Source organism: Notechis scutatus, chromosome 10, assembly GCF_049901735.1.
Source record: "Notechis scutatus isolate UNSWTSFEM ecotype Mainland chromosome 10, rNotScu1.2, whole genome shotgun sequence".
Classification (NCBI taxonomy): domain Eukaryota; kingdom Metazoa; phylum Chordata; class Lepidosauria; order Squamata; family Elapidae; genus Notechis; species Notechis scutatus.
The window spans coordinates 22,309,515-22,323,387 of NC_142018.1; the positions used below are offsets into that span (position 1 = coordinate 22,309,515).

The window sequence follows — 13,873 nt, forward strand, 5'->3', positions numbered from 1 at the left end:
TGTGGTGTTCTTAGGGTTTGTGCAAAACACAACCAACACCTTTTTCTACCAGCAAAGATATATGAAGCTGTTTCCTGGTGGTGTCCAGGGTAAATTTTTCAACAATGCCCAATTGCTTTCTGGAGACAAGACAGCTATCTAAAGATGGCCAGGAAAGGTATTACTGTAAATGGACAGAAAACTCAGTATTATTTTATTGAAAACTCCTTGGTTTTCAGATGCTCAGTAAGCCTTTAAAAATCCAGCTGCTGGAATGGGGGGGGGAATGGACACTTTTATAGGGCCTGCTCTAAGGAGCAACATCTGTCCATTTTCCCAATTTACTCCAGCTGCTCCTGGGCACAAATTGGCCTCTTTGTGACAACAAGATCTAAATTACCCACCTTAAAACTCTGAATAGAACTGGATTTCCCAGCTTCTTTCAAGGTCGTGTTCACCCAATTTACAATGATGTCATCATTGATTTTCTGACCGTCTCCGAGGTCCTGCAGAACATTCAGAGTGTATCTGGGCAAAGGAGACACAGAAACGTTACTCAGCACACGAAACCTGGGGGGACCCTTAGGCGTGTTGGGACCCCTAGAAATGTCGGTCTTTCGTGGAGAGCCTCAAAGGAGGACTTGGACTAAGCGGCATGGTTGCATGGATACCTTCGCATCAACTGCCACATTAAAGCCAGGGTGAGGGTCGGGTTCCCATCGTTGAGATCCTGCCCGCCAATGCCAACCAACGAAAACTTGGCTGGGTGCTTTCCTAGATCGACGGCATAATTGCAGTTTTCCAGCTGTTTGGTGAGACAGAAGGAGATTGGAGGACAGAGAGAAAGGGAGGGAGGGGGAGGGAGAGAGAACCGTTAAGTCTTGGGGGTGGGGCATGAAGTTGCCTTACACCTTAGTGGTCTTCTTTTCATCCCTCCTTGCCAGAAGGCTTTGGAGCTTGAAATGCCCCAGAGCTGGTCTTTTCCATAAGCCAAGCAAGGGCTTCTTCGCCCCTGATGAATGGAAGAGGCGTGAAGAAGGGGCATCAGCTATCAGCACCCAGGCCTCCTTTAACACCATGGGCTAAAGCAACAGGATTTCCCTGAACTGAACTGAAAATGGGGACTTTAGAAACAACCCGGCTCCAGCACCTTCTTCATGTTGGCCCCAAGTTTCGGGTACGGGGGTCTGTTGACTTTGCTCCAGTCTACAGGAACTTTGATCTTCTCGTAGAGCTGTAAAATCACCAGGGCGTCTTGCAGGTCCCTGAAACAGGAGACAGAAATCTGCTCACTGAGAAGTTTAGTTTCTGAGAGAGAGAAAGGACCAGACGGAGGGGACCCTGGTCCTGCCAGCCAGGCCCCCTGAAAGAAAGCCCGACTTACCCATAGAGATGATTGACATGAGGGTTTACGCCAAGAGAATTCATCCAGTTGCGGAACGTCCGTTCTTCACGGGTTTCACCTAAGATACAAAGAGATGCCATTGAAGGAATCTGCTTTTGCTTCTCTACACATAGACAACACCACAGACACAAAACTAAAGCAAATGTCCTAAAAATGCTAAAACAAGAAAGCAGAAGAAGTCTTCAGTACACAAAGATGCAAAGACAGCTTCCTTCCTTCCTTCCTTCCTTCCTTCCTTCCTTCCTTCCTTCCTTCCTTCCTTCTTTCCTCCTCCTCCTCCTCCTCCTCCTCTCTCTCACCCACCCTCCCATTAACCACACAGAAGGAGAAACTTCTCACCTTCCAGCAATGTCCAATCAATGTCTTGGTTTTCAGGTTTGGTGAGGGCTGGGTACTTGTTGAACAAGTTGGCCACAAAGGCCAAGTTCAGCTTGGGGTTGCCGCTCACCACATCTGCCGGGGTAACAAACTGCCGACAGCCCAGTCTATCAGCTTGCTGCAGCATGGACTCGGCCCTCTTGAGGTCATCTTTCTCCTACAGAGAAGGAAGGCACAGATGGTACTTTCTGATGTTGGGTTAGATCAGGGGTGTCCAACCTTGGCAACTTTAAGACTTGTGGACTTCAACTCCCAGAATTCCTCAGCCAGCTTTGCTGGCTGAGGAATTCTGGGAGTTGAAGTCCACAAGTCTTAAAGTTGCCAAGGTTGGACACCGCTGGGTTAGATGAAGCCACTACTTTGGGAGGCAGGTTCTGAGACCCGGAAGACCTCAAGGTCCACACGGATATGAAGATGACAGCCATGATCAAGCTCTGAGGCTGCCATCTTGATTTCTTTTTAGGTTTCCCCCCTTTGGGATGTTCTTCACAGAAGACGTTCCCGGTGAAGAGAACCATCATAGACTAGCATGGACCTCCTTCTACAAGGTCTTCAAATAAAGAATTAAATGCATTTTGACAGTGAAAATCAGCCAGAGTGTCCCTCGTAAAGGGTTCCCAAGTGTTGCTTGATGGAGTGAATGCTTTAAACCAGGAGACGATGAGAGAACATGGGAGGAATCCTCTAATAACCACTAATGCACACTGACAAATAACCACAAATAACGCCCCCGGCATCATTGGGTGGGAAATACAGCTTCTGTTGATAGGATTAGTAGAATGGTAGTTGCAAGGTTCCCAGCAGGCCACCAAGGCCCATACTCACATTGAAGCCTGACATGTTGATGTTGATTTGTGGTTCTCCTTCCTTCTGTCCTTTGGGTGAAATTTGGTTGAGGAGATGGAAGTAGGCCCTGGAGTCCTGGAGGAGGCAGAACCAGACAAAAGGTATTAGAGCAGGGTCTTTCAACTTTGAGATGGCTGGACTTCAACCCCCAGAATTCCCCAGCCAGCCTGAGGTGGAGAAAGGCTGCATTAGAAGCAGCTGAGGTTGTTTTTCAACCCAATGTTATGAATCAATCCCAGGTGATATAATATGCTAATCAGAAGTAGGAAGGGTTCCTGTACCTTGACGGAGTTATGGAAGTCAGAAAGCTTGCAAAATCAAAAGAGAAAAAGGCCAAAGGAGAGAGAGAACAAGAAAGAGAAAGGAAGTCCGGACAGCATAGGAGAGAAGAGAATTAAGAAGGTTAGATGGACAATAATTTGGACTGAGAGAAGGCTAAGGATGCAAGTCACTTAATCCAGAGCAAACTCCCTGGAAGAGCATTCAACTCTGAGCCCACCTTCCCAAATGGAAGAGGTGCATGGACCTACGCCCACCAAGACCTCCAGTACCTTTATCTCGGAGCTGAAATTGTTGATCTTGTGCCACCCAGCGCTCTCCAGGTGGTAGTTGGCCCATCGCAGGAGAAGTTCTTCTGGGGACAACTTCATGAGGTCCTCCAAAGACTCTCCATCACACAGCAAGGCAGCCAATGCTGAAAAGGGGAGAGAGGGGAGTCTCACTGCAGGCCCCCAATTCCTGGTTCACCCTCCCCAACCCAAGGAACACGCTTCGTTTGCCTCTTCAGCAGGTGGAAAACCTCATGTGGCCCAAGAGATCCTGGAGGTTTCCATGGAGAGGCCTCTTCATTTCATCCCCACAATTGCAAAAGGCTGGGCTGAGGCTGAGAGGCCAACTGGTCCAAAGTCACCCATAGGTCTGCAGGGCCAAGGGTGGATTTGGTCCTGGCCCAAGCCTTTGGCCACAACAGCATGATGGCTCTCAAAACAGAGAAACCAATTTAACGCTAAGCGGTTTATTAGAATTCTTAATCCTTAGACTTGATGATCTCTTGACTTTATTTACAAGGGAAGCAAATTAATGGCTGAGGGTTAAGTCCTCGGCAGATGCTTTTCTTTTTTTTCTTTTATTATGCTGGATTATGAAACCAAAATAAGGTCAAATAAGGGTTTTAATTTATGAGAAGTATAAACCAAGTATTCAATGTGGCCAAGAGAGACTGTTGGAATACTAAGAGAGCGGGAGAAAACTTCTCCGGCCAAAAGCTTCGCCTTTGGAAAACAACATTTGTAATTTTATTCTTATGTAGAAAGAAATGAGATACTGTACACTTCCAGACTAACCCATTTAGGAAGTCCTTCGGCTTAACTGACAGTTAGATATCCATTTAGACCAGGGGTCTCCAACCGTGGCAGCTTTAAGCCTGGAGGACTTCAACTCCCAGGATTCTGGGAGTTGAAGGCCACCAGGCTTAAAGTTGCTAAGGTTGGAGACCCCTGATTTAGACCAATGCTTTTCAAATTTGGCAACTTTGCGTGGACTTCAGATCCCAGAATTCCCCGTGCTGGCTAGGGGATTCTGGGGCTTGAAGTCCACACCTCTTAAAGTTGCCAACTTTGAGAAATACCAACGTGGGCCTCCTGCAGGCAAATCCCATCCCTTGCACAGCGCTTAAATAAAATGTTACGCCCGACTCTCTTATCATCCTGTTACTCGCTTATCCCATCCTACAACTCTTTCCCCATCCAAGGCTAGTCCAGCCATGCTCCAACCCATTCAGTGCCCTCTACAACCCACAGGGGGAATGGGCCCCGTTGCACAGCCACTGGCAATTGAAGCAACCTCCCAGCAGAGGCCAGGTGGGCTTCTCTTACCTTCATTTTTGCTGAGTTCAATATCAGCAAACAAGCCAATCTTGATAATCTGCCAGAGAAGGCCGAGGACCAGGTGGGGTTTTCCTTCCCTTAAATCCTCCGCTCCGATGTTGACCACGTGGCACCCAATGGCAGAAGCAGAATTCAGAGCCAAATTCAGGTTTTCCTGCAAATGGAGAAGGCTTTTCATAGGAAGTCATCTACAGTCTTGAGGCTATGAGATTCAGCTCAGGTCAGGATGTGACGCCTACAGTGGCCATGAATCTGTTCCACACTCTCCCCCCCTGATGAAGGGCATTACACAAAGGCTTCTCCAAACCAAAATATTTTAAATGCCCTGCCTGGCCAACCTTGAACAGAGAGATAGCAAGCTGCAAACAACAAAGAAATGTGTGGCTTTCTCACTGCCAGAGCAAGATAAGGCTTGAGCCGCCCGGCAACTGATCAAGGAGGGAAGCGAAGAGAGAAAAGAAAAAGATGGAAGAGGAAAGAAAGGAGGAGGAAAGAGAAAGAGAAGGGAAAGAGGGAGGGGGGAAGAGAAGCCAGAAGAGGAGGAGAGAGTAGAGAATCTAATTGAAAAGCTCCCGATCGTTTCCACACTTGAATGGATGCCAAATGCAGCCTTGGTTTATCTTCCTCTTGGATTGCAATTAATATTTACTGAGCAACATCTCCTCGGTTGGGAAAAGGTTCTGCTTTCAACGTCCAACAAAGAGGCAGCACAAAACCCTCTTTTAATAATTAAAAGCAAACAAAACCCATCCCCTCTCCTAGCCGCCCCCTTGGAACGCGAACAAATCCAGCATTATTTAAGCTGTGGGGAGAGGAGACCTGGGACACAATGGACCCCCACCTGAATTATGAATGGGGTAAGTTTCTTCTTGTTGATGGCCCGTTCATCAATGGTGTCAGGAACGGAGAGGTTGATCATTTTACTGCAGGGAAACAAGAAGGAAAACGGACACCCAGCCGGGAATCCAGGCGGTTAGAGAGAAGGGAGAATAGCCTGCCTCTTTGCGGGGGCTTCTCCTGCCCACTCCCACCTCCATGGGCCATCACCGCAGAGCAGGAGACTCACCACAAGACGATCCCGTCCCCAACGGCTTTGAAGAGGTCATCCGTGTTTGGGTTCATGGGAATGACATGCCTGCAATCCAGGTCGTTTTCCAAAGCTTTGTTGATCCAGTTCACAAAGGCGTATTTCTCCTCCTCTGAAGTAGAGAGAAGCTCTGAGATTAACACTCATTAAGTGGGAGAACCCATCAACGCTGCAGCTCAAAGGCCCCCACTGGCACCTTGGGGGGGGTGAAAGTAGGGTGGGATGGGGTACAACAGTTTGCCAAGGGAAGAGAATAGACATGAGACCCAATGCCAGTTCTCCCCTTGAAGTTGGAACGGTGGGGTTGGCACTGCAATGCCATGTCCTCCGTCTTACCCTTCCCGATCAATGCTGCATTAAATACAGATAGTCCTCAACTGATGCCCACAATTGGAACTGAAGTGGGTTTTTTTTGGCCAGAAACAATTATAACTTTGAACCATAGTTCAACAAATGTCATAAGTTGAGGACTACCTGTATTAGACCCTAAAACTAAAAGATAAAGAGGAATTGACATACTATATAGTCTGGGATGCCTGGTATGCATGGCTTAAGAATAAAAAGAAATCAATGTAGTGATTAAGTAAAGAATAGGAATATAGATAGATAGATAGATAGATAGATAGATAGATAGATAGATAGATAGATAGATAGATAGATACACATACACATACATACACTTAATGTAGTGAAAATAGAAATTCATGATGAAAATATGTGATATAAATTTTTTATAAGGAAAAGAATTGTAATGCAGTAAGAAAGTATGTATAGAAATAAGAGAAGGAAATGTAAACGATGTCTTCATGTTGACACAATTGTGTATATAATTTTATTTTATGTTTTTAAAACCTTTGAAAATTGAATAAAGTTATTTTTTAAAAAAAAATCCTGAGACAGACTTTGCCCCTGTTTTAGATCACCCAAGAACCAGGCCCAATGGCTACGAGGACATGGAGTCCGTCAAGGAAGGTGGAGAAGAAAACCAAGCTGGCTGAGCCATTGGGACTGTGGTGTGGCCTACGGAAGAGGTTTGGGCAGCTGTGAGAACTGCAGGGCAGCTGTTGGAAGGGCAGCATAGAGCCAGTCACGGGCCTGGCAGGGCCAGGAGGGGAGGTGACGCTCCCAGGCAGCAGCACCTGAGTAGGAGTGTTGGGTGCCTTCGCTGGACAGCTCCGAAGTGCCCCCGATGGCACAGATGCCTTCCTTCCGATTGATGGCTTTGCGGAAGGTCTTGGCCACGTCGCTGCTCTTCACCTCTTGGAAGATCTGCCAGAGTAAATGTGTCACCATTATTTCAGGCACTTGTGGAAGCATCTGAAGATGGATGGGCTAAGGCCCAAGAAGGTTTTGGGTCTGGCTTCAAAGTCTACCTAGCCAGGATCTAGTAGAATCCTGGGATACAACCTAGAGTAAGGTCTGGGAGAGAAGAGAGGAGGACCTGGGCAGCAAGAGAGTCCCACACCCATCCTGAGGACTCTCTGAGAAACTAGGGCTGCCGTGAGAGCAGTCTTCCAACCTGTGAGGGGCTGCCGCAAAGACTGTTCTCTAAAGGGCTGAACAAGAAGTAATGCATGGACACGAATTAAGGAGGCCACCAACCCAGAAGTGAGGAAAACACGCCTGACAGTTAGAACAATTAATCAGTGCAATGATTTGCCTCTAGAAGTTGTGGGGGCTCCATCACTAGAGATGTTATAGAAAAGTTTGGAGAGCTATTTGTCTGGGATGCAAGGAGGTCACCTGCCTTGGGGAGGGGGGGTTGGACTAGAAGACCTCCAAGGTCCCTTCCAACTCTTTTATTCTGTTATTCTTTGGGGTTTCAGCAGCAGAGAAACCGGAGCCCAGAGGTGGAAACTTTTAGAAGGTCCTGCATTAACCCACCGTAATTTAATTCTGGGGAACCTCTAATTTGCCGGCTCTGCTTTGCTGCTTTCAACATTGTTTTGGTGCTTTGCAGGTTTTAGCTCTGCCCAGGAAACGGCTGCGATGGGTGGTAGAATAACAGGGTGAATAAATGCATGGAGGGAGGGCTGGAGGAAGGAAAGTTGGGTGGTCTCACAGGGAAAGCCGCTGGTTTGGGGAGGGGGGAATCAGAGCACCAACACCAGGAGAGTTCCAGCCTTACGTAAACAAACTCTTCAAAGCTGATCTTTCCATCTTTGTTCTTGTCTCCATCAATCATGAGCTTCTGAATGATCTCTCGGACTTTGTATCCCGGGAGGGGGAGGTTGGCTTCCTTGAAGAGTTCGTGCAGCTCATAATCACAGATGAAACCGTTGCTGTTGAGGTCTTCCAGGTGGGCGGCAAAGAGAGAGAGGGGGAGAATCAGAGCAGGAACAAGGCAAGAGGCTCAAGCCCCCCCTACTCCGATGCCCTACTGTGGGGGTCTCCAACCTGTGGACTATTTTGAGACATGTTTTATGTGTGTGTGGTGGGGCTATATTATCCTTCTCTAGCTGTCAAAACAAGAGCCACATCCCAGCTGTTCATCCAGAGCAGAGGTCTCCAAACTTGGCCACTTTAAGACTCGTGGACTTCAACTCCCAGAATTCTCCAGCCAGCTGGCTGGAGAATTCTGGGAGTTGAAGTCCACGAGTCTTAAAGTGGCCAAGTTTGGAGACCTCTGCTCCAGCTGCAGAAGGATGGGATTTGAAACCCAGAGTATCTAGGGCAGGGGTCTCCAACCTTGGCAACTTTAAGCAGGGAGGACTTAAAGAACTCCCAGAATTCCCCAGTCAGCTGGATCTCGGGAAAGTTAAGATGGGTGGGCTTCAGTTCCCAGAATGCCTCATGGGTGGACTTCCAACTCCCAGAATTCCCTGTTCAACTCTTCAGCTTTGCTGACTGGGGGAATTCTGGGAGTTGAAGTCCTCCCGGCTTAAAGCTGCCAAGGTTGGAGAACCCTGATCTAGAGCACTGCTTCTGGATCTCAGGAATGTGTTAGGATGGGTGGACTTCAACTCCCACAATTCCCCAGCCAGCAAAGCTGAAGAGTTGAACAGGGAATTCTGGGAGTTGGAAGTCCACAAGTCTTAAAGTTGCCAAGTTTGGGGAGCCCTGATCCAGAGGATGTGAGAGAAATTGTACACAGGCTCCACCAGGATCCGTTCCCTCTCAACAAATGGGCCTGGCCCAGGGGTGGGATTCAAATTTTTTAACAACTGGTTCTGTGGTCGTGGCTTAGTTGGTGGGCGTGGCTTGGTGGTCATATGACTGGGTGGACGTGGCTTGGTGGTCATGCTATTGGTTGGGCGTGGCCAATTCAATATAATTGAGGCATGCATCTCCTCGCCTGGCCTCTCATGACTGTGGGGATGCTGCAACAGTCGTAAGTGTGAAAAATGGTCATACATCACTTTTTTCAGTGCTGCTGTAACTTTGAATGGTCCCTCCACACAAGCAAATACCAGCAAAGAAGGGGAAAAAACCTCCAGAGACGTTTCTGAGACAGGAAGTCTAGTCCTGCCAAGAATGTAATAAGGGTTAACGGAGAGGCAGTTTCTGTAAGCAACCCCAGAATGTTTCCTTCCTGCCTTCCTTACAGGATTAGCCCTGTAATTTCTTCTAACAACCGTTTCTCCAAATTGTTTAGAATGTTAACAACCGGTTCCAGAGAATAGGTGCGAACTGGTAGAATCCCAACCCTGGCCTGGCCTTAAGAGCAGCATTTTGGTGAGTGGATAGTATCTATCATATGCACCCCAAATACAGTTTAGCCCTTGACTTAAACCTTGGCTGGAGCCCATTGGTAGTTCAACAGCTCAACATGTGACTGTGACAGATTTTATAACTTTTTTTGGGGGGGGGACAACAGTTGTTAAGTCCACCCATTGTATCCAATGAACTTTTTTATTTTTTTATTTTGCTAAAAACTGGAAGTAAACTCTGGTTTCTATAAAACACATCATAAATCATAGTCACGGGACCACAAGAGGCTGCAAATAGTCATAAATGTGAGCCTGTTGCTGAGCACTCAAAATGCAGTCATGTGACTGTGGGGGTGGGGAAATAAGGGGCAGCCTTTGGAACTTCAAAACGGGCTTGTGAGTAGTTCCGGGGAGGTAACTTCAAATGGTCATTAAGTGATCAGTCATTAAGTCAAGGACAACCTGTACTGGAATCAGAGCAGGGAGCGTTATCTTTATCCAAATCAGAAATGAAATAAGTGTAATGGGTGGAAAAGTACTAGAAAATGTTTTATGGTTGCAAAATAAAAATTGAGGTTCTGGGAAATGGATCCAAGCCAAATGCATCAGGCCTGAACAGAATAGAACCACTTACCAACTTTGGAAAAGGCCTCCCTGAGTTCTTCTAGCTCGTCTTTGGATATCTGTGTGGTGTTGGCCATTTTTGTGCATTAACACAACACCTAAAAAAGGAGGGAGAAGAGAGAAAGGGGGGGGATCAATAAATTAGGAACACAAATCCATATCCAATAAGATTCATTCATCCAAGAAAGCATTATCGGACTCCTGGTTTTTTTGCTACAGTAAATCCTGAAATTCACCGGTGCTTTTTCTGGGGTCTGCTGACCACGGGGAAACCCCGTTTTTAACACCTGCAACTGCTCGGACACTGAGGATCATCCAGGCCTCAAGTAAATACACAAACCCTGCAAATCGGGTTCCCAAGGCCCTAGCAAACACTCGGGCGGTGCTGCTGTGTGCGGGTTTATTCTCCCCTTTCTCTCTACCTGGCCATAAAGAGGCCGGAGCTCTTGAGCAACCCACCTGCGGGGAGGCTGGATTGAGAACCGAAACTGTGCCAAGGCCAGGCTGGGGTTTCAGGGCTTGACCCTTCCTTCCTCCCTTGGGAGCAGTAACTAACTATCCAGGATTCAAGCTAGCCACCTCCTTGGCAAGGAACCAACTCCTCCCAGGTCCAGGCCCAGCCCACCTGGCTAAGCCACCTGGAGAAAACTCACACCCAGCGAGGTGAAAAGTAAGCCCAGGGGGTGTCCGTGGCGCTTTCTGGCCAGGGAAGAGGTATTCAGCCACAGAGTGGTCAATGTCTGGAATCCTCTACCTGACTCTGTGGTTTCTTGCCCAAACCCCAAAAACTGTAACCTCAGACTGTCTACTGTTGACCTCACCCCTTTCCTAAGAGGTCTGTAGGGGGCGGGCATCAGCGCACCAACGTGCCTACCGCCCCTGTCCTATTGTTCCTTTTATTTTTCTTATCTGTACTCATTTCATGTATTCATAATTATGTTTATTCTTATACCTATTATCTTGTAAGCAATTGACAAATCAAATCAAATAAATAAAAATAAAAATAAATAAATAAACACTGCCTTGAGCAATAAGCCCCATCCCACGGCGGAAGCTGCTGCCTGCCAGCAGGTTGGGTTGGGGGAAGCCCCCCAGGGGACACCCCCCCCATTTGCAGCGCAGGTCCCACCAACTCACACACGTTTTTCCCAGCTGCAAGCCATGCAGCGCAATGAAGCCGTTTGCAGCCCAGAGAATCATTGGCTCCGCCCGTCAGCTGGGTCTCCTTGTTGTGGGTGGGGGGGGGGGGGAGAAACTACCTGACATTCGCTCCCTTCCTTGAGCAGACAGGCTGATTCACCTCTGATCTGGAGCAATTCTGTTTTTTCTATGGGGAATGTTCCTGTCCTTAGACCCATTTCCCTCTAGGTAAACAAGCGGGGTGTGTGTGTGTGTGTGTGTGTGAACCATCTCCTACTTTCTTGCAGCAGCAGCAGCCTGCAGCCCGAAGGGATGAGCTGTTTCCTTGTTTGCTGAATTCTCCCCGCGTCCCTATTTTATAGCCCAGGCGCTACACTCTTGCGCTACACTCCACGCATCCCATTTTAAACGGCACTGGCCATCAGGTTGGCCCCAGTCTCAAATTTGGGGAAGCGGAATAGGACTTGCCACTTGCAGGCCGTCAATCTCACCTCTCTTTTGCTGACGAGAAGGTTGTGTCTTTAAGCCTTCTTCGTTCCCTAATTAGTTCAGTGTTGCTTTTACTAGCAGGAGTAAACCCCGAGGTCAGGGAACGCCCAGGCGGGAGGACGATCTGGAGGAAGTCGCCAGCCTCAATGACATCAGCCTGACTCAGGCTGGGCCCACCAAGAGCCACACCAGAAACTGCAGGAGAGCCAAGACCAGGTCAACAGGCCGAGATCCATTTCCGCCTCCTGAAGGGCTCCACTCTTCCCCTTCGGGCTTTGGGGTTTGGTCCTCCAGGTAGCAGCCCTGCCGGGAGAGGGCAGAAACGGCCGTTCCTAGGCTCTTCTCTGCTTTGGGGACTTTCCCAGACTTGGGGTGTCTGGGGGAAGCTGTGATCTTTTATTGTAGGCCACAGAGCGGCACAGTTAACCTTTGTGGGCTCCTGAGGAAGGTCAGCTTAAAGGGCCTTGAAAGGTCTCTTGGGAAGAAGGTTCCATGCTGGAAAGGAGCTGGCTTGCCTCGGACTTTCCCAGAAATCGAAGGAAAAGTGAACAGTGGAAGGGAAAGGGAGGATCTTGTCCGTGCATTACTGGCTGGGGAATTCTGGGAGTTGAAATCCACCCATCTTCAAGTGTTGGGAAACAATCAATCAATCAGAATAGAACTGGAAGGGACCTTGCAGGTCATCTAGTCCAGCCCAAGCAGGGGACCCTACACCCTTTCTAACAGATGGGAGCCTCCAGGGATGAAGCTCCCACAACTTCCAAAGGCAACTTCTGTTCCATCGGTTGATGGCTCTCACGGTCAAGAAACTTCTCCTTAATTCCAGGCTGAATCTCTCCTTGTCTAGTTTCCATCTGCACCCTTCCTCCTGGTGCTTTGGTGATGACCCCCCCTCCCTTCTTTGATCCAATCCAACAATCATACCTTGATCTAGTCCAACTCCCTGTTCAGGGAAGGAATCAATCACTGCAGCCACCCCTATCCAAGCCTTGGTTCCCAGGCTGATAAAGATCTAAGCTCCAGTTATGGCAGCCAATTGCAAATCAATTGTCTGCACCATGAGCAAAGGGAGACGCCCCCCTTCGCCCGGGGCGCAACAAGACTGTGAGAAAAAGACTCCACCTGAACATGCGCAAGATGTATCATCTACCGGTGCGCCATGAATGGGATCTTTGTGCACAACGCCCATCTTTTCCATACATCTTGCTCAAGAAAACACTAGGATTTTATTTTTCTCCAGGTGCATCTTTTCCCAATGACTTCTCACAGACCGGAATACACACAGCGCAGGGATAAAATATTTTGAACTAGCTGCAGTGGTGAGACTTTGCTCTAAATCAGGGGGTCTCCAAACTTGGCAACTTTAAGACTTGTGGACTTTAATTCCCAAAAGAGAATTCTGGGAGTTGAAGTCCAGAAGTCTTCAAGTTGCCAAGTTTGGAGACCGCTGCTCTACAGGAAGCTAATCAGCGTTTTCCCATGCTTTTTGGTCATGGTGAGCACCAGTCCTTTCCTGTTTTAAATGTGCAGCAAGCAAAATGGACACAGAGAGGGTCAAAGACACAGATACACGTGTGGCCGAGCATAAAAGTCCTCTAGAAATGATGCGCCTTCGCCTCGGTTAATGCTCTTAAGTTCTCCTTGGAAATTTGAGAAAAACGGGAGGAGAGAAATGCATTAGCGCTTTCTAAGGTCAGCTCCAATGAGGGAGGGGTGAACCCAGCCCCCTCCCCAATTCCAGGCTGGGAAGGAAACACCTGCTGCTCTTATCACACCAGGCAGGGTGGTCTTTGTGGTTGGGGGGAGGGTCCCACTGCCAACATACTTTACAACAAAGCTCTTAGCACCTTGCAACAAAACGTAGATTTACTTTGGCATGGAAGGTCCTTTGCTAGCATGACAGGCAGCTCTTCTAAAAAAATAGTTTTGCAAAGGCATCTAAGAAAGAAGTTATCTGTTTATTTTATGGGAATCTATACATCCTGCAGCCCCCCCTCCTCCTCCCACCCCCCCCACCCCCGCAAGGGAAAAGTTAGCTCCTCTTCCGTTAACTGATCATAAGCAAGTCCTACAACCAAATCATTTGGGGAGGTTAATCGCTTCTGTTTTCCAACTCTTCAGCCGCTGCTCAGGTAAGGCAACTCGGGCAGGGCACCCATATTGCAGAATTCCTAGGAGCCTGCACTCCCTGAAGGGCCTTCGCCCCAGGAAACCATTTTTTAACCTCCCTCTGTGGAGAAGCAGCCACTGTCCCTTAGGCCTCCCTTCTTTGGGGTTTTTCCAGGGACATATTTCATGTATTTATTTTTGACTCCTCCAAAGGAGAAAAATGCTCTTGGAAAACACCCCCCCACACCCAGCAAATTCAGCTGCTCAGAAGTCAGGATAG

The 13,873-nt window shown here is 48.2% G+C and overlaps 1 protein-coding gene across 8 annotated transcripts in view; it reads right to left on the reverse strand.

Annotated features, from left to right (window-relative positions):
• The window catches only part of PLS3 (plastin 3), a 33,592-nt gene that overhangs the window by 3,181 nt on the left and 16,538 nt on the right, over positions 1-13,873 (reverse strand). For 5 of the 8 annotated variants that reach the window (XM_026684256.2, XM_087972267.1, XM_026684257.2 and 2 more), the window contains exons 2-14: positions 9,866-9,953; positions 7,710-7,873; positions 6,721-6,850; positions 5,561-5,693; positions 5,336-5,417; positions 4,483-4,648; positions 3,160-3,302; positions 2,588-2,683; positions 1,724-1,919; positions 1,364-1,442; positions 1,130-1,244; positions 651-784; positions 384-507 (exon numbers count right to left, since the gene is read on the reverse strand). In XM_026684256.2, the coding sequence (XP_026540041.1) occupies positions 384-507; positions 651-784; positions 1,130-1,244; positions 1,364-1,442; positions 1,724-1,919; positions 2,588-2,683; positions 3,160-3,302; positions 4,483-4,648; positions 5,336-5,417; positions 5,561-5,693; positions 6,721-6,850; positions 7,710-7,873; positions 9,866-9,932 (1,629 nt within the window). In that variant the 5' untranslated portion in view covers positions 9,933-9,953. Of the gene's footprint in view, positions 1-383; positions 508-650; positions 785-1,129; positions 1,245-1,363; positions 1,443-1,723; positions 1,920-2,587; positions 2,684-2,889; positions 2,917-3,159; positions 3,303-4,482; positions 4,649-5,335; positions 5,418-5,560; positions 5,694-6,720; positions 6,851-7,709; positions 7,874-9,865; positions 9,954-13,873 lie in introns of all 8 variants that reach the window. The other 3 variants (XM_087972264.1, XM_087972266.1, XM_087972265.1) reach the window with 1 other exon arrangement.